Source organism: Centrocercus urophasianus, unplaced genomic scaffold (genome assembly GCF_019232065.1).
Source record: "Centrocercus urophasianus isolate 14NV4802_14NV808 unplaced genomic scaffold, USGS_Curo_1.0 seq_27, whole genome shotgun sequence".
Taxonomy (NCBI): Eukaryota; Metazoa; Chordata; class Aves; order Galliformes; family Phasianidae; genus Centrocercus; species Centrocercus urophasianus.
Window position 1 is genome coordinate 11,402,582 of NW_024884833.1, and position 20,907 is coordinate 11,423,488.

Here is a 20,907-nt window from a genome sequence, read left to right on the forward strand (position 1 = left end):
TGGGCTACAGATCAATTTGTTTTTTTCTTAATAGTAAGAGCAGAAAAAACTGCAAAACTCTGAAGTTTCAGCCTGCCCTTGTTTTTATCATGGACATAAGAAAAACAATTAAACAAGTACTGAGCGATTCTTCCTATTACATTCAAGATGACTAATCCACTTGTACTTTTTTATTTTTAACCATCCTACAGATGATTACAACCTAAATGTTCTGTTCAATTCAAAACACTTAAATAATTGGTGTTTTGAAATGACTCTGAGCATATACACAGCTTTCACATTTCTTGTTGAAATGGGGCGAGAAAAAGACAATAGGAACATTTTTGAAGTGTTCCATGCGCACTGAAGCATTAAGATGTCTCTTCTGCTCTGAAATGCCAGGAATTTATCTCATTGTATTTTTAATTAAGTATAATCTTACCAGTATATTAACATTTGAAGTCTGATTACATCGTATTAAAAGCTTCATTTTTATCATGACGGTCATGCATACATTTCCAAGACTCATCAGCCCTCAAAATGGCAGTCATCAAAAAGACTTAGTCAAAGCAGCTTTTGTTATGGCGCAAGTTACTAGCAATCCACTGCTTAAGAAAAATGGCTACACACTGCCAAATCCCTATTCCTCTGCCAATACAAATACACAAAAAAGTAAATGTTCCTGTTTGTTCAAAGGCATGTGGTATGTCAGGCTAACATCAACACTGTCTAGTAATGTCTACTACATACTATGGTATAGCAATTTTCATTTCAAATGCCTTTCTCTTCTGTTCCCTTCACAACTGAACCCAAAGGAAACTTGTATAATTTGCAAGACCAGCACTCCCTAGATGAAGTAAGCTTCTTTCAGAAGAATAAAGTAACAGGGACAGCAATGCAAATGACTTATCGGCTGCTTAAGTGCTAGAGTCCTAGGTTACCTAGAGAGAAGAGAAGAAGGAAACATGTAGGAAATGGAAGGCTGGAGAGATTCACCTTTGTGCCTGGGAAGATCGTGAAACAAATGCTCTTAGCACCCATGTCAAGGCCCATGCAGGATATGGAGGCAATCTAAGATAGCCAGCATCCCTTCATGAAGGGCAGATTGTGCATGGTGCTCCTGTATAACAGAGGACTGCATCAGTTGATAAGACTCATCTATAACATCTACCTGGACTTCTGCAGGGCCTTTTGTCTGGGAGAATTCCTTGAAAGGAGCCTTTTGGAGAACAACTTAGAGGTGCTGATAGATGAAAAGATGGACATGACCCAGCAGTGTGTACTTCTAGCCCAGAAGACCAACAGTATCCTCTGGTACATTAAAAGAGGGGTAGCCAGCAGGGAGAGGGAAGTGACTGTCTCCCTCTGCACTGCCTTTATAAGCCCCCACTCAGAGTACAGCACCCAGGACTGGGGCTTCCAGCATAACAAAGATGTGGAACTATTAAAATAGGTCCAGAGGAGGGCCACAAAGACAATAAGAAGGCTGGAGCACCTCTCCTATAAAGGCAGGTTGAGAGAGCTGAGCTTTTTTAACTTCGAGAGGAGATGGCTTCAAAGAGACCTCATTGCAGCCTTTGAGTACTTAGAGGGGGCTTACAAAAGAGATGGATAATGACTTTTTATGTGGGCAGATACAAGAAGTAATGTTTCTATAAACTAAAAGATGATAGGTTTAGATTAGATATAAGGAAGAAATTTTTCACTATGGATGTGGCTTTGGACAAATTTATCTAGTGAATGTGTTCCTACCCACAGCATGAGCATTGGAACTAGATGATCTAAAAGGTCTTTTCTAGCCCAAAAAATTCCATGATTCCAAGATTCTAAGAACATATAAATTGATATCTATATTTACACTTATACTTAAGTAAGTATTATGGAAACACTGAAATAATACAATAGAAGAACTGTACCGGTGTGAATAACAAATACTAGATCAAGATTTAGAACAGAAAGAACAGTTATAAGACTATTCTCTGACTTGCTGACAGGAGCTAGAACTATTTCCTCCTCCTCTTCAAATAAATTTTTATACAACAGGCCTACACATTAATTCATTGGCCAAAAACGTGGTAGAACAGCTAAAAATACCTACCTATTATCTTAAAATTAGATGTAATGTATGCACTTCCTGTGAACTTAGAATACTATGCTACCAAAAAAAAAAACTTCCACTTCATCTCTCTATTCAAGAATTCAAACAGAATTCTTTAGCTGGCACAAAAAGTCTAGCTGCAGAACACAAAAGCAGACAGTTCCTTCTGTTGATGAGTGTGCTTTCAAAATGATGAGTCATCCTCCTATTTATTTCCATAGAAACTACAACAGATACAAAGAACACAAAACACTATTTGATAGAGCAAATTCTCAGCTACAAAACACTATTTTTCAACATAGGTACTACTGTTATCTATGCATTTTTGCCTGCGATAAAGAAGAGCCTGCATGGCACTCACAAAAATCTGTACCAATGCAGGTGACCCATCGTCACTGTCATCACTGCTGAAAGGCACCACCCATCCCTCACTTGCTCACATCCACCAACTGGTCTCTAGAAACATTTAGGAAGTATCAAAAAGCAAGTGGAAAATCTATTTTTTATTCTAGAATATAATAAAATTAACACTCCTTTAAAATATTTCTCATTGTACTTTCATTGAACAAATGGAATGATTGGGTGAACAGAAAAATTCCTTTTTTTTTCCTCTCTTGAGCAAAAGCTAATGTTTACCAAATGAAATTCCCCTTTTCTGCTAACAGGAAAGAATTTTTTCATCTCTGTCAGAGTCTGTCTAAAACATTTGAAATGTAATTTTATTTGAAGCATGAATATTGAGAAACATGACTGTTTTCAGCACCACCATTATTTCAAAGTTATAGATACCAGGTGATCAATGCTGTGAACTGAAATGTCATCAATGAGCTTGAAAATCTATGCTCAGTCGCTCATCCAACTAATATAAGATGTGGTTCACATTCTGGGGAAATCCACAAGAATACTAAAAGCTAAATTATTACTTTTTTAGAAAGGCTACATAAAGCAAGAAACATGTTGATAGCAACATACCAAGAACCAGTAGCACATGGCATAATTAAAAGTATCAAAAAACAGAATGTAAGACTCTGACATCACATGTGTATGTCCAAAATAGGAGTGATTTCCGTCACCAAAGAAAAAGATAATTACTGACTAGATGATAATTACTTAAGGTAATTTGGAAAGTTGGGGGGAACAAAAAAAAAAAAAAAGCAAGAGCAACTGCTAAGAAAAGAATAACTTACTAGTGAGAAGACACACTGAAACCAAGAATATTAAAACATACGAGACCACATGAGCATACATGGAAATACCAAATTAATATGGACAAGCTAATAAGCAGCAAATAAATAACTATTTGTTATCAAATGCAAAGCCTAGCTCAGTTATTTAGATACAAAATTAATGAAGACTTCAAGATTTCTAGTTTTCTACCTCGACTGCCCATATAATTTTGCCAGTAATTTTGAAGGGAATAAAACTGTCAGATTCACATTCAGGAAGATAAAAACAAGGTAGTAAAGACATCTAGCCTAGATACAAAACAAGGCAAGCAACAGACAAGCTTTTCAGAGTATATTCACTTGGTAAGAGCAGATAAAAGACTAGGAGTAGACTCTTCAGAGGCTATTGATTTCTAACCAGCTAGGCCATTAACAGATCCCAGAATGCACAGGGGTAAATAAAATTAGGTGCTATCAGACATGTCACTCCTTTGGGTAGAAAAATGATTTTCTCTTGAAAGCAAGGATGTGTGAACAAACAGTCCTTGCAACACTGTTGTTAAAATCACGCAGCAGTGAGCGCATGTATACTTACAGCTGGAGATTCAGTAACTTAATCTGAAATATTCACTTACTAAAACTCCAGATCTCAAAAAATAAGTTCAGTGTGACACCTTACTTTTAATCTTAGGTAAAGCAGATTCTGAAAATAAACCATGAGTCCTTGATTGGTTTGCCTGAGTATATAACACCTGTACTCTGTATGGACAATACAGGAGACTTGCCTAATGAAGAAGAGCTATCGAAAAAAAACTGCGGGCAGTGCAGCTTAGCTAGGACTGCATCTAGACAGATGTAGCCAAACAAGATGAAGATAGATGATTCTAAAGTTGTCACTGGAGTGACAAGAGTTCAGTGTCTGAAATTTTAGATTTTATACACATATAATGAAGATAAGCAAATAAGTTCCTTTACAGGAAATGACTTGCTCTATGACTGTGAAAAACACTATGGAACACATCAATCAAATCGAGAGAAGAGTAGAAACTATGTCTCAAAGTTAGTGATCTGTGAAGCAGTATGAATAAAGTGCTGAACAGCACTTTAAATTAAAAAATTAACAGAGACTATAATTTGGTTATAAAATAACATAATACAAAGTTTAATGTTACACAAGCACTGTTTTTGTGCCTTGAGAAGTGCAATGATTAGGACTTAATCACAGAACAATCCTGACTGAACAAAAATGGGTTTCATAGTTTATATGGCTAGGCATGGAATAATGGAATAATGGAATATGTCACTGAAAGCCTGTGAATACATTTGGTTAGAAGTAAAAGCTTACGGCCATCACATTATATGATTTCCAAAAATATTTTATGTAAGAATGCCAAATTCTACTGAAGTCAGCAAGAATGAGTTTGACCCTTAACAGAAGAATATTTTAAGAACAAAGCATGTTCCTTCCTGTGCTAAATTTAAACACACTACCATCTGATACATAACACTAACTCAGACACCTCACATCAGTAGTCTTGTCAACATACCACCAACTTCAAATGAACCCAAGATCTAACAGGTTTCTCACCAAGAGTTAGCTATGTCAGTTCTCAGAAACGTGGTGGGTAACAGTAAAGACATATCTAGGATGGCTATTATAAGAAGTCTTCTGCTTTCATACTGCTCTACAAGAGTACAAGGAAGCGCATGTCTTTTTGCCTGCAAAGCGGTGAACACTTTTAAGGGTGTCTGAATTGCTGACAACTTGTATTGCTTGACAACAAGTATGAATAGGAGTTCAATATGAAGACAAAAAAATATGTGTGTGTGTACATGTAACTTTCTAAATCATGTGTCTTATAAATTAGACAGTAGTTTCTGCTTTGTTCCTGAAGTAGCAGAAGGAAAAATTAAACCAGTTAATTCCCAAAATTCTTGTAATAGATTGGTACAGAAGACAGCATGCAGCAGATCACTTTAGCACTGGTTGCAGTTGATTCCAAAACCATGTACCTGGATTGTGAGGTGCTACTCTAACTGCAGTTTTTTTTCTGAAAGACAAGTCAGGACTGATTAACAAGAGTGAAGGTAAGCCAAAAAATGAGTTGGTCCTAACAAAGACAAAAAATTGTTTTAATTCTCTCTGCTCCTTTATCTCCAAGAAAACAGATAAGCTCTGCTTCCCTATCCTACTAAAACTAAATTACTGGGAAAAATAAATAAATACACTGATGCATAGTTTTTCATGAATTTATTTCTGTTGCCTCTGTAAGTCAGGACATCACATTAGCATTTTATTTAAGCATCCCTTCACTAATAATTAAACTTCTTCAATAAAAAGTAGTTGTGTAAGTCAACCTACATCTATATGTCTCCTGCTGCACAAAAGATTCCTCATCTTTTGCTCTCCAGCTGCATACTTATACAAACATATTTTAAACTTTGGTCGATTATACAAGCTGCTGAAGTAACCATTTTGGATACTCATGCCTTTAAAACAAGTGCCAGACAAGGAGTCTGTGAGTTAGTACTATGCATTCATGTTTGGTACAGCCAAAATTTGACTTTCAAACTGTTTTTCCTTACACATTTTACCACTATCTTCCCATCTATGTTTCCTTTAACTTCCTTTATGATCAAGAAACTTAAACAAACAAGCAGGATTTACCTTCAGCAGCTTTTCCTTGGAAACAGTTACATGCACATCTGTCTGGGGGTATGACAGCTACCATTCTAGAATGTGTATGCTCTAACAACTGCCAGAAGAAGTCCAAAAAAAAAAAATCTCATTGGAACAAGCAGACACTGTGTCCCTTGGAATTTTTCTTCACAGACACAAGACATTTGTATTCTCTGCAAATATTGCAGTTGTTACCGAAGTGTTAAAAAGTTACTTACGGTTTTCCCCCAGGAATTCCTGCAAGATTTGGAGGGATTCCAGGTACTCTCATGTGAGGAGGAGGATCAAACCCAACCTGACAATGAAAAGCAAATTAAAAATCACACTTGCAATTTCTCATTCAGCAAACACTACTACCAAAGAGGAATTCTGAACCAAATATACATTTTAATTCTGACCACTGTAATCAAGATAGAATTCTTATTGCTTTAAGAAGTGCATGCAATTTAGGATTTCAACATTTTCATGCAACAATTTGTCCAGTTTGAGAAAGTAGCCTCATCTACAGAAGATGACAAGCTTAAGATCAATCTTGCAAACTCACAAGTGGATAGGTCTATGTATATGTTTGTGGGATCAGGCTCCCAGGTTACTCCGATTGATAGCAGCGACGACTGCTATGCTCCAGTTAGTGACTACACCCACAACAGCAACTACTTGTAACACACCTTATCACAGAGCTTTAAGACTCCTCATGTTGATTTACTCAAAAAGAACACAATACAAGGAAATTAATTTGGTGTGTCTGTACAGATCACAAATCTTGTTCAGCAAAAGAAAAGTAGATGTTCACAGCACGAGTGAAGAGATTTGTATCCACCAAAACCATTTTTTCATTTAAAGCATAAGCAAACAGTTTGGCATTTATTAATTAGACAAAGCACCAATGAGAAAAAAAGCAACATACATCAATACATGAAGATTATTTGTTCTCAAGATACAGGTTTCTCCATCCACAAAGCAAAGTGAAACAAACAGTGAAGCAGCCAAGCCTCTGGCGCTTTTATAACTTGGGAATTCATCAGTGCTAAATGAAGCATGTAGCTTTCCTCAGTGACCTGCAACTCACACAACTGAGATTGCATGCAGTGTGTGGCCTACCATAGGAGATCTTCCATACGCAACCACAGCAGCTGCTGCAGCAGCAGCACTCATCTGGGGTGACATGTTGTGCAGGCTGGCGTACGCTGCCCCTGGACTGGTTAGTTCTCCATTCATGCCAGCATGAGGCACCATTCCAAACGGAGCAGGGTATGGCCCTTGTACAGCCAAAGGTGTGCGCAAACCTGCGGCTACGGAACAATGAAAGCAAGTAGTTTTTTTGGATTTCATTGCACACAGGGAAGAAAGTAGAAGACCTTTCATTTCAGACTTTGGTACCTAACCTTCCCCTTACACACACGCACACACACAGCTAAGAAACATTCCTATAATTTATCACTACTACCACCTCTTTTCACTCAGTGTAAATAAGGTCTACTGAGATCTGAACTCAGGGATTACTTCTAACAACCTCTTCTAGCATTGCCCTTTCCATTTCTATATTTTCCTGTTCATATTAGTCTCTCCATGGCCAAATTAAGCACTAAAGCTGACAGGCATGGTTTACACAGCTCATGTCTGAAACAACTCTGCTGTACCAGCCTGAATAGCAAAAGTAAACTTCCCTCTGCATTTATCAAGATTCATACTGCAGCAAACATTAATAGATTCAAACAAAGAACTGGAGAAGCAATTGCATTCAGACTAAGTACTAGAAGCTTCTCAGAAATCTTTCATTGCATACAGTCTCCAGACTATTTCCAAAAAGGTAAAGAACAAAGTAAACAAAGAAGAATGAAAGATAGAAAGATATTCAAATACTTGATAATCCAAACATCTGCATCTCATCAAGTCCTCAACATCAAGAAAAAACACTCGATTAACATTTGCATGGAAATGCATATTTAAATAATCTTAAAACCATAAAAACTTAAGAGGTCATGCATTACCAGCCTGGTTCACCAGAGGGTCCATTGTTGGAGGCTTGCCAAGGCCTGGACGAAGTCCTGGAGTTGCACTAGTGCCTGGAGTTGGCACGTCACTTCGAGGAGTCGGTGTGCTGGATTTCAGAACAGGCGTGCTGGCTTTTTCATGCTGGTATCATTAAACAAATTAAATTAGTATTATTTTTAATCCAAACCATATTACACAATTTATCACAACAGCAGCTGGAATGCTGGGCACCTAGTACCTAGTCCCTCAGCCAATTTTCATAAATCCGCGCAATGCTGACAATGTTAACTTGTGAAAAAAAAATGCTGTCCTTTTGATTAATTCCATCCACTGGCATTTAAAAAGTACACAAGAGTTTTTTTTTTTTTTTCAGGAAAATACAGTATGCATCACAACATTATTTTAGTGTGAAATCACAATTACTGGACATAGTGAATCGAAGTGAAAACAGAGTACCACCACAGTTGATAATAATAAAAGAAACTGTGACATAAAATCGTGCCAAGTTAGTTATTCTTTGAAAAGTTTTTCAGCAGCAGTTCATTTAGAAGAATTTAATAAAAGCCTAGGGAACATGTTACTGACTACATTCAGATCCATAAAAGACTTAAAGCACAATCATGTTTTTTCTTAAACAATATTTTCAATTGAATCTTGTGTTTTCTAATAAATTTACAGCTTATTTGACAGAAATGCATGAGATACAGGAAATCAACGTGAAGAAGGAATTATTCCTGAGGAAAAAGCTCAGTAGTACTGGAGTGGTGTAGAACAGTACTTCAGATTCTTACAGCCATACACTTTCTGCAAAAAAGTAGTTGCTGAAGAATGGAGAGTCAGACCTTACAGGAAAAAGAACATTTCTCAAGAGAACAGACTGTTTACAATACTCACCAAACTCATTTCTTTGGATTTCAGAGAAGTGGAACTTCCTGAAGAGGCTGTAGATGCTGGACTGCTAGAGGCATCTTTCTTCAGCAAGCGGCTTTTATCTATACCATTTTCACGTGGTGAATGAGTAGGACTTGCCCGTGGAGATGAAGGATCCTAAAAGAATGGAAAAGGAAGAGCAGCACAGAACCGTTAAGAGCTGGTACTCGACACAACTAAAGAATCAATTTGGGGAAAAAAATTCCGAGAACTCAAACAGTATATTTGAATGAAGCAGTATTTTGCTTTCTATCTCTATGGAAACAAAAAAAAGCCCTTAAATCCTTTCATCAATTATAGATGTAACTAAGTGCAATCTGGACTTATTCCACACTACATAAACCATAAACACATATCATAAATTGATTCCAAGCGTAGATCTTGCCTTAGTTTGCACTTAGCTTTACACAGATTGCAAGCATGCATGACAACTGATATGAACAAGAAAGACTTAAAATAACTGCAATGAGCTTATACTACTTCCGTATATGTTCTTTATGTGCTGCTAGTGAAAACAACCATTTCAATAGGAATGACATTCATTTAATTTCATTTTTTAGGGAATATGCACCTTGCTCATCTTTTTCTTCAGAAAAAGAGAGAGATGCAGATTTTATACAACAATATATAAGGTATATCTAGATAGTATATCTATTATTTCTAAATTCCATTATTTCATTTCTTAAATCTGCATAAAAATTGCAATCATCTCTGAAGCGATTTTCTTTCTGTCTTCCAGAGGCACTTTCTTCACTTACTTTAATCCAAAACAGGCTGCCCAGCAAGCTACAACACCATCAGCTCTGTAGGCTTTCCAAGCTCCTCTGGCTCATCAGAATAGCAGCAGGAATTAAGCAGTCCTCATGAGGAGGCAATAAGTCTACTGGCTGATTATTGAGCACTTTCATTTTAACCAGGACTTCTGAAATGATTACTGAAATCCTTAACTGAATACACATTTTTCTACTTGGTTGAAATCGTTTGGGCTTTTGGAGGTACTGAACACATTCCCTTCCAGCATTTCTTCCTGTGCTTTTCACAGTGTATGATTTTCTCCAACATAGTTAGGACTCCTGCATCTTTTTGTTGTGTGAAATAAAAGATGAAGGAATGGAAAGCCAGTTCCTTCACCCTGACTGCACAGATAAATCTCACTCTTGGAGGAAAAAAAAAACAATAAAGCAGCTACTACCTCTAGGAAATGTTGTGGACTGATTTCAATTCTGATTTTTACTGACTTCATGCTAAATATGCCTGTATGGAAAATGCTGCCTTTAGAGTAGGTAGTCAAAGTACTAGTAATTTTTAAGCCCCTAAAAATGGTTTCAGTGGTATTCCTACTATTAAACATTAGATCAAGTATTGTTTTCCTTCTTCATTTGGAGACAGCAGTTTGCCACTTCAGCCCCTGCACATCACAACTCTCTCCCCTACAGAACAGCTATGAAATGTCAGAAAATAAGTGCAGAGAGAACAGACCTAGATAAAGCAGGGGAAGGAAGAGCTAGGACCACAGCAAGTTAAAACTAGGAGGAAGACATAATCAATACAGAACTAACAAAAAGGACAATTGTTGCATATTTTTACTATATTCCACTGTTTTTTTTTTTGTTTTTTGTTTTTGTTTTTTTTAATCTAAGGAAAATGCATTTTTCCTTTATGTTTCCTTTGGGACAATATTAAAACAATAAAAATTTTTAAAAAGTTACCTCATTGGATACATCCACAACCAAGTTATCATCACTCTTGTCCCCATCACTGTCCTATTAAAAACAAATAAATAGTTCAATTAGTACATTAAGAGTTAAGAAGGGGAAAAGAGAATGAGAAAGATGTGTTATCTATTCCAATTTTTTTTTTATTTTACTAGAGAAAAACAAACAGCATTTCATTACTTATTGGCAATAGGGCAAATACTGAAAATCAGAACATAGCACTTTACTTCTGCTTCAGTAATATAATCTAAATAAACTAGAACTATTTAAATGGCGGTGGTCTCATTGTAAATGCAAGAGGGTCCTTCTCTACTACAATTACTACCAAAACAAACAAACAAACAAACAAAAAAAACCCTAATTCATGTGCTAATTGTATCTGTTAATATGTATGCTGCTCCAAAAGCAATGCCTCCTATTTACTTCAATGGAAACTACAACAGATACAAAGAGCACAACAACACTATTTGATAGAGTAGGTGCTTAGCTACATAACACTGTTTTTCAGTACAGTCACCGCTATTAGCCAATTTCTGCAGGTGAGCTGTTTGAAATACTTTTGGTGTGTGACAGTTGTGCATGGCTGTCCAGTATGTGGCTTGTCTTTAATGCTGCTGTTGCTGCCAATGCTTAAACACCACCCATCACCACACTGTGCTCATATCCACTGGTTGATCTCCATAAACATTCAACAAGAACTGATGAATGCCAGTGTGTACCATTTGTTTCACACGGAGGAATTCAGTTCTACACCTTTGCTTCATACACATTATCACATCAGACACCATTTGGTCAATCTGTCCCTCCACTGCCATCTGTTGCACAGGAATGAAACATAATGGAATATAGATGGGAAGGTTCAACCTCTACTGCCATACCACCAACATCCGCCTCTGATGTAGTGGGCCAAATTCAGAAAACAGGAGGCATTATGTACAGTGCAGCCAGCATATTATTGAAATTATTACTAAAAAAAAAAACCACCAAAACAATGCATCTCAGAACTCTATTTTCAATGTTTATTTCACAAATCAAATCTGTCAAACTGTCAGGACTTTTTCTCTATTTCCAGAAAGGAAGGTTTTGAAAATTGAAAGTTATGAGAAAGAAAAAGCTCCAGAAATGCCAATGTATTTCAACATTTTAACCTCACAAAACCAAAATACTTAGATATTCTTAAATAGCAATGTTTTATTGTGGCTTTTCAAGCTGCATTTTGACTCTCTTTTACATAATTCTTTGTTCACCTGCCCTAGTACTCCACTCTAGCTGTAACTCAAATGTACTCATCTGACTTGGTCATCTTGAGAAACAGAAATTTATTGTGATTATCAAGGGCGTCTCCCAGAGGAAGTGTTCGTATCAGAAGAATCTCCTCCCTAACAAATGCACAGATTGAGACTATTCAAGTTTTAGCATGAATATTAGACAAGTTAGAAAAAGAAAAAAATGTTTTGTATCTTGTTTCCATACTGAAAATTCCTAGAACTCATGTTCTTCCCTTCTGACAAATGTGGTACCTCTTGACCCTTCTCTAAAGTGATCTGGAACTCAGCAGTTCTGTGTTTGCTGAATTGAGAAATCTTAAAAGAAGCAATCCTTCTTTCACATCAAAATATATCTGAAGCTTTCAGATACCTTTGTTTTGCTCAATTCTTTATTTTGCTACTGTCTTTATCTGGCATATTTAAAATGCAAACTAAAATAAACTATACTTCTCTTGTGCAATATCCTTTCCATTTCTTTCCAAGAGAACAACGAGAAAAGCAAGCTCATCTGTTTTGATTACACTTTTTACAAATGTAAAAGAAAAAATGCATCCAGAATACTGAACCTTCAAAGATGAGGAAGTAACATGAGGAAGTGTGCCAGACCTTCCTGTAATCAAAACTATGTTATTAGAAATGGTGATAATAGGACTTGAAAAATCTCAACAGTACACCACCACAATGGGCAGAAAGGGGAAAAATAAGATCCTGTACTGATGGCTCTGGTTTAAGGGTTAACTGACAGTATATCTTTCTACACAGGCGTATGTTGGGCTCAAGAGGAGAGAACGCTGCCAACACTGAGTAATAAAAAGGCACCTGGCTCCTGGATTTCAGTAACTAAGAATTAATTAGTGACTGAACTCATTTAAATGAGATACTCTACCCTACTTTTTATAGGTCAAATAACTTCTGTTAGATGGAAAATCTGCTTTCCCATACTTTCTCATATTATCCTTATTCATGGCTTGTTCAAGAATCATGCTGTGATTTGGTTGAGCTTTTTAGCCTTCAAATAGAAAGCCCACAAACCTTTTCAGATTCACATGTGCCACACTGTTATGCTGAAGTGCTTTTTTCAAATGAAGTAGTACACAAGTCTGATAAAAAATGCAGAGCATAAACTGCAGTTTTCTATTTTGTTGTTTTCTGCTGCAAGTGCTGTATCAATCAAAAACTAGCTTCAGGAAGTTGGTATGGCCTTACAGTGTATTCAGTTTTGAGGTGTGACTGTTTTTCAGCATGGTGATAGCTAGCATCAGAAAAACTTCCCAGATTCTCCAAAAGAATGAGTTTTACCACTTCAAATAAGCCTAAACACAGTAGGCTTTTGGACAGTCCAGAAATGCTACCTTGCTGGAAGAAATGTCCTGGAACACTCATGAATCCTGAATGGGTACTCATGGCTCTCTAATTCACTGTTAAGGAGTATTTCCAAACAACAGCTTGAACTATTGAGTCATTGTTTTTTCCACAGTATGACTAATGGTCCCTCCAGCATATATATTCACATACTATATCAGGCACAGGAAATACATTGCCTTGTTCTTCACAGCTCTTTTACTTCTCCGACAAACACAGCATCTGCAAATAAATTAATCATTTCTTTGACGCAGATTTGCTTACATAGTGGCTGGAATCCTTATCATCCACCTTTCTCTTTTTGATGTCATTGGAATATTCAGGGCCATTCCTGCGTTTATCTGTGCTTCGCAGACTGTCTGGCACCAATAGAGAATTGCTCTGTAAAGACAAAAAACAAGGTCAATCAAAAATCCCTTTCAAGATTCCTTCATATAAGCCAAAAAATTCAAACAGGATGTGATAGATGTTTTAGAAATGTGATAAATACATAGTCTTTCATTCCATTTAATTCAACTCAAAGTCCTCCAGGCAAGCATATACAGCTTCATGCATTCTAAGAAGCATGGGTTTTCATCTATCAAAAGTTCAGTTCAGTAGTCAGTCACCATCTATTTAATTACTCAATTCAACTGAGTTTTTTCATGTATTAGGAGAATCAGTCTTGCTGTTTATTCATCAGCAAATACAAACAATTATTTTTTTTTTTAACTATCACATTTACAAATAAAAAACTCTCCCACTCTTCCACCATCGTACACAGATTAGACTTTGGTATGTTTACTCTTGCAGAGAGATATATGGCAACTTGCCTTTTACTCTTTAATTAGTATCTACCAAATAAGGTTACACACTACTCGTTTGCTAGCTGCGCCAAAATACAGCTGGGCACTCTCAACACATGCACAACAAATAAATACAAAAATCTTTTCTTCCAACATAATTTCATACTAGTGTGAAATTATGGCTGAAATGTTGTTTGATCAGACTTGACATGAAAAAACTGAGGCCAACACACACATACACAAAAGACGAAAGTACAGACTTTTTTGAGATCTTTTCCTCAAACTACACAGACTACTTTAATTCAGATATCATAAGTACAAACTGTTGACCCAAAGAGAAAGGCATTTTAGACATTTTTCAGTCACATGACTATGCTCAATTCTCATTTACACCTCCACTCCAACTAAAGCATTAAAATGTGTTACAATGAGTTCTTTTAAGTGTAGGATTAGCAAATGCAAGAGGGCAATTTGTTCAGTGATGTGTTAATGCTGTTAACAATACTGAATGAATTGAGAAAAAGTTTCTCATCACAAAGATGTGGTAAGCCTAGTTCCTAAAAGCAAAATATATGCTTTCATAAATATATGTTCATGTAAATATACAAACAGGTATTTGCAGACACACACGTGTACCTTACAAAGACGAAGCCTAATACCAACACACATACCCTAAGTGTAAATACTCCAGGAAAATACCTCTGTCTCCCTGTGAGACACAGATATTTACTCTTAATATATCATTAACATTTGATAGTAGCCAGTGAACTGCACAGTAAATGTATTCCCCTTTAAGGAATACATTCCTGAGGACAGCAGGGTAGTTTTGCTCTGACATCAGTATTCAATCTCAAGGAGAACAAAACAAAACTGAGTACATAAGGCAATTTGAATACTCTTTTTCCTACTTCAGAAGCTGCACTTTAAAGCCAATTCTAAGCTCTTTTATTATTGACTATTCAAGCTAAACAAATGCCAAGGGGCTTACATAAAGTATATAGGAAGGTCTAATGAAATTGAATATAAAGAAGCTCAAAGTAATGTCTTTACCACAATGTTCTTCAGCTAAAAGGTGGGGTTGTTGGATCACTGAACTAATTGCCAAACAGTCTGAATTTAACCCCTCATCTCCTTCCCAGATGCATACTAACTCAGGGATTTACTACTTTGAAAACATTAAAATTCATCTTCAATTTATTAACATAGAATCCATTGTGACTGTAGCAGTAGAAATATCTTAAGAAGCAGGCTGCACAAACTTGAACACAGGTTTGAATACTGAAAATGCCTTAAGAAATATTTTCTTGAAAAGACACTTTCATGTAAAAAATAATCAAATCTAAGGTATTAATTGGAATAAAACAATGAAATTCAGTGTCCTAAATGTATACATGTTTTCATTTTAAATTGCCAAAATTAAGTACAAGTAAGTAAGAAAGTGTGAAGTGGGCAGAAGCTGTAGAAACCCTGAAAAATGTAGAAACCCTGTCATTCGAAGTTAATATGCAGGACTCTAAGGATCAGCTTGCAAATTCTGGCATAAAGTATAATTTAAAAAATTTAATTTTGTTCTAGTTTAATGTAAAGTCTGCCTACACGATGCTGACAATATTCTATAGTTTGTTTTTTTGAATTTCAATGCTGAGAAAACTAGCTACAAGCTCAGATCTCCAAATGAATACGAAATTGAAATTTGATTTTTGTTGCAAGACTGACGGCTTACTTATCACGTAAATACATATTTGTAATAATAATGTACAGTCCTGAAAAACACATTCTTCAAATTGTTCCTTCTATGGACATTTATATTGTTTCTCTAACACCTCATTCATTAAAGGCACTCTTCTCTGGAATCAGAGAATCCATGATAGGCTTTATTAAAGAACAGATTACTGCACAATAGCTGCTCTGGCAGTTGAAAGAATATCATGATACTAGTCTGGCAAAATTTATCATTAAACTGAAGTAAAAAATGACCTATTTATTTCCTTTATGAGTAAAAGAAAGTGTTAACAACTGCGATCAAAATCAGATAAAGGATAACTTTAGATTAAAAATACATGCTTTCATAAATGCTACTGTAAGCCACAATTATTAAAACAAACAGCTGCAAAAGATTTTGTTCAGAAATACGCATCTTTTAAAGCTGTGCTTAGTACACCCAGATGACAAAAGTAACAACAGTAAAAAAGAGAAATACAAACATTAACTGGGAAAGTGATGCTCTTACAAGCCCCGAGCTTCTCATACCTCTTACAGATAAATCTAACATTAGATAAATCTAACATCCACACCGGTTTAGCTACAGTTTATATTTGTTGAATCTTCAGTATCAAGCACAGGGCCAGCTAGAAGACATCAACAGCTTCACAATGTGGGGTAGTTTTGTTTACCTTTTGTTTTTTAAAGAAAAGAAAAATTATCTACTTAATTCTTCTAGTAGGTCTATTAACATCTGACTTACCAAAAGTAGGGTTTAATTTTATTTTTAGCTGTAATATTTAATTAAAAACTACATAAACTAACAGTTGGAACTGCTCTTCAATAATAATCAGATTGTCACATACATACGAAAAAAATGTACATACATACACACATACTTGGATTTCCTAAAGAGAAACTATATGACACTTTTTATTCTGTCTTAATTTCAATGTGCTAGACAAGTAATTGAAGATAAGATACACTTTTATACTAGGAGTCCAATTTATTAAGGATTACTATGAAACATCTGTAGATTGTGAATCTTAGTTTAGAACAAATGACCAAAATCAATTTAATGCCAATATTTTAGCTTTCCTCCAATGAATCAAAGCTTATTTATATGGGTCCTGTTCTACAAAAACGTCTCAAAAGAAAAGAAAGTTACATACAGCTGGTTCCTCTTCTGTCAGTGCTACTAGCCTGCATAAAGGCTGCTTTACAGGAAACTCAGGGTTTCAAAGCAACTTTTCATGTCTGCAAAATTTAAAACACTGGAAGCATCAGCAGCAAAAAACAAGGAAAAACATAGTTAAGATGTACAGTGATAAGGTTGCCTCAGTTTTCATAATAAGAATATAATGCACACTATTCAAACACACTTCTTTAAGTGGCATGCAACTCCCCTTAGGAACTGCTTTCAAACGAGAAGTATGTATGTCAGAGGTACAGACTAAGTCCACAAGACCTCAATCAATACAGCATTTTATTATGTTAATACCATAGACAACTTCTAGACCATATGGACATGACAACAAACTCTATGCTGGATCTCTCTATGCAGCATATAAACAGCACCAAGGACATAACACCTATGTTCTTGGTTCAACATTTTCTCTGCTGCTGGTCTCTTTGCCAGAACACTCTCCTATCCTCCAGGCACAGGCACACTCACTTGACTTGCTGTATATTCAGACACCAGTACAGTCATGACATGGCCGCTGCACAATGCAGAACTGCTATCTGCAGATATACATAGCTTTGAAAGTAATGTCTCTCATTTATTTCCACAGCAACTACAACAGATACAAAGAGTACATAAATACGATTTGATGGCAAATTTACAAACCACTACAAACTGCTGTTTTTCAGTAGTCACCAAGATAATCTATACATTTTTGCCAGCAATGAATTAGAGCCTGCATGCTGCGCACATTAAGAATTTGCACCAGCAGAGGTGACCCACAGTCACTGTAGCCACTGCTGAAATGCACCACTTTCCTCCTTATTGTGCTTACATCTACTGTTGGGTCTCTATCAACATTCAGCAAATGTTGATGAATGTTGATGGGTGTCATTTTTTTCTGCATGGAGGAATTCAATGACATACCTTTACTTCATACACATTATTACATAAGACACTATTTTGTCAAACTGCCTCTCTGCTGCAATAAAATGTCATGGAATATTGGCGGGAAGGTTCAACCTCTATTACCATGCCACCAACATCCACCTCTGATTTCAACACAAAAGACTAGGAGGCATTACTTTCAGGGTGGTCCTCATACATATACACAAAGATAAAAAAGCAACCCTCTGCTGAGTAGGCAGGACAGGAGGACTAGGTCAAACATGAACAACTAAAGCATCAGTCACCCAGCAGTGCCACTACACCATGCCAATACTCAATGACAGTAATACGGTGCAAACCAGAGATTAACACCTAACCCAAAGCACAAAATGACTGCATATAGTTAAGAACCGTTCAATTCCTTCTGCTGAATATGCTTCTTGCAAGCACACAACCACCAAGAATTCACTTGTAAAGTGAGTGGGTTTTAGTTTAAACTACTGGCAATATGTAACTGACTTTTTTCTCCCACTAAATACTTCAACTGTCATGTAAGCTATTATGTTCATATTAGGAATATGGAAAGCTGGAAGACTGAATGGATTTACATCACTCTCCACATTGATTCAGTAATTAAGAGAGACTAATGACAGAATAAGGCATCTAATGATTTCAGTATTTTCTATCAAATATTTTTCAAAATTAAGGTATGCTTAAGAACTTTTACCAGACCACCCCAATCCTCTCAACCCATTTTCTGTCAGCAGGTCCAAGCTAGTTTACATCAACTGCAAACTGAACTGAAGCAGAGCATCACAAGCTATTCTATGTGACTGACTCCTGTTGAAACTAATTTGTGATATTCATCCATAAAGACTGTAACACTTGACTTACTTTGGTAAAAATAAAAAATAAAAATGAATGATATGATTTATTAAAGAAATTCAAGTTCCTAAATTACAAGCCATTATCAAGAAATACAACTTCCTTGATAAAGGCAAAGACACATACTTGTTACACCAAAAACTACTACAGGCTTCCAGAAGTACTTCTCAGATGTTTTTTGTTTTTGTTTTTGTTTTGGTTTCATTTAAAAGAGTAAAAGCACAAAACAAGAACAGCTTGCATACAATATCAAAAAGTGGGTAGCATTCAATTTTGCATAGCTCCTTCCTCCATAACTGAGAGATGAAGAATGGGACAGAAACCCAAGGACAGAATATTTTTCTACTTCAGTAGAGCATTTGCTAGAACACAATAGTAGCATCTAGGTCTACCAACAGGTCAGAATAATTATTGCAAATTTTAAGAGTACTTCTGAAGTCAGTAAAAAAAAAAAAAAAAAGTTCAACTTTTTTTTTTTATGATGATAAAAGGTAAATACTAACCTTAATGTAAATCCAAAGTATATAATGAAGTCAGATTTCATCATCTACAAATTACTGACACAACAGTATACTTGACAAGATTTGCATCTCCTGCTCGGAAAGTATGAGAATAGTGGGAAGACAAGTGTAATGAACACCTGAAATGACTTTGAAAATGTTGCTACTATATTAGCCAGAGAGAACTGGACAAAGTTCTTCTACATTGATGTATCCAAAAAATTTATTCAACTTCATCTGCAAAACTTGCTCACTTTGCTTCGTTTCATTAACTGCATCCAGATAGTGTCAGAACTGTAGGAAAGCCTGCATTTCTGTAATAACATAACCCAAGCTTGGACAGTTAGAGATGCATCAGCCAAAATCCTCTAGCCGTTACTAATGTAGTTTCATACTTTTATTCTGATCATTTTAGCGTATTGTCTTTGAAGTGAAAGCATAACTTTTTTTTAAAAAACATAGCAAAAGTATAGGTCCAGGTGAATTTACACTACATATTAGGATGAAATTCTTTACCATGAGGGTGAGACACTGGAGAGACTACCCAGTGAGGTTGTGAATTCCCCTTCCCTGGAAGCATTCAAGGCCAGGCTGGATGGGACTTTGAGCAATCTGGTCTAGAGGGAGGTGTCTCTGCCTATAGCATGGGGGTTGGAACTAAGTGATCTTAAAGGGTCCCTTCCAACAAAAACTGTTCTATGATTCTGTGCAGAATGGACACAGATCAAGTTAAACAAAAATGTAGTTGTTACACCTTTGCATCTTCATTTATATTCATTTATGAATATCAATATTATGAAGCATTGCTAGACATGCAATATGTACAAATTACTGACTAAATTTGCCTGAAGGGACTTTAGAAAAAAAGCAAAAAATGAACACTAAGTGATGTAACACAAAGTTTTGCTTTAAACTGTTGGTTTTTTTTTTTTTTTTTTTTTTGCTTTTTAAGACATCAACCAAGCTATAAGTAGCTATCTTTCAAAATTCCACATCTAAAACTATCAGCCTCTACTGATGATACTGCAAGGCTGCACCAGCAATATTCAATGGCAATAATGCTGTATTATTATAATATAATACAATCGTTGTGGTTGCTTTAGGTAACCAACAGTACAGGCTTTTGCTACTTCTATGAAGGAAGCAAGCCCTCCTCATTACTTTTGATGGCAGCATGAGCACTTAACATGCAATTCCCCAAAAAATCAAATTCATCTCATCTTGAGATGAACCAGATGTTACATAGTAATCAGCAAAATAAGTGCCCACTGCTCAGATGGAATGAGACATAATAATTAAGCAGACTAGTGAGCTTTGTGATCAATTTTACATTACCCTCAGGATATATTTTAAATAACAAACAAATCCATTAAAGATAAGACAATTAGAGAAGCTCAAAGATCAAATCATTTCCAACTGACCAATTTATCCACAAGTTTGAATGCCGCTGTTGCTTCATCTTTCATTTTCTGTTACATCAATATTCTAAGGCAACACTGCATTTAAACAATTTTAGACTCAGGTTTAAGTTGACCTGTAATCAGCTATTTCAATTAATTATAAAGGAGTCTACATTGGGACCAAGAAGAAGGGAAAGGCACAATAGCACAATAACTTGAACTCAACGTATCTGTATTTATAGATTTTATGAAAAAAAAAAAAAAAAAAAAAAAAAAAAAATTTAGTTTTTTTAAAGGTAAATTTTTAAAAAAAAAAAAAAAAAAACCCAGTTACCATAAAAGCAAAAAACAAACAAAAAATTAAAAAGATGC

General features: G+C 35.8%; 1 protein-coding gene across 8 annotated transcripts in view; it reads right to left on the reverse strand.

Moving 5' to 3' along the window:
• Positions 1-20,907, reverse strand: part of TLE1 (TLE family member 1, transcriptional corepressor) — a 69,723-nt gene that overhangs the window by 8,496 nt on the left and 40,320 nt on the right. For all 8 annotated transcript variants that reach the window (XM_042826755.1, XM_042826757.1, XM_042826753.1 and 5 more), the window contains 6 exons: positions 13,458-13,574; positions 10,558-10,611; positions 8,813-8,965; positions 7,915-8,059; positions 7,025-7,215; positions 6,142-6,218 (listed from right to left, as the gene is read on the reverse strand). In XM_042826755.1, coding sequence (XP_042682689.1) covers positions 6,142-6,218; positions 7,025-7,215; positions 7,915-8,059; positions 8,813-8,965; positions 10,558-10,611; positions 13,458-13,574 — 737 coding nt within the window. The remainder of the gene's footprint in view (positions 1-6,141; positions 6,219-7,024; positions 7,216-7,914; positions 8,060-8,812; positions 8,966-10,557; positions 10,612-13,457; positions 13,575-20,907) is intronic.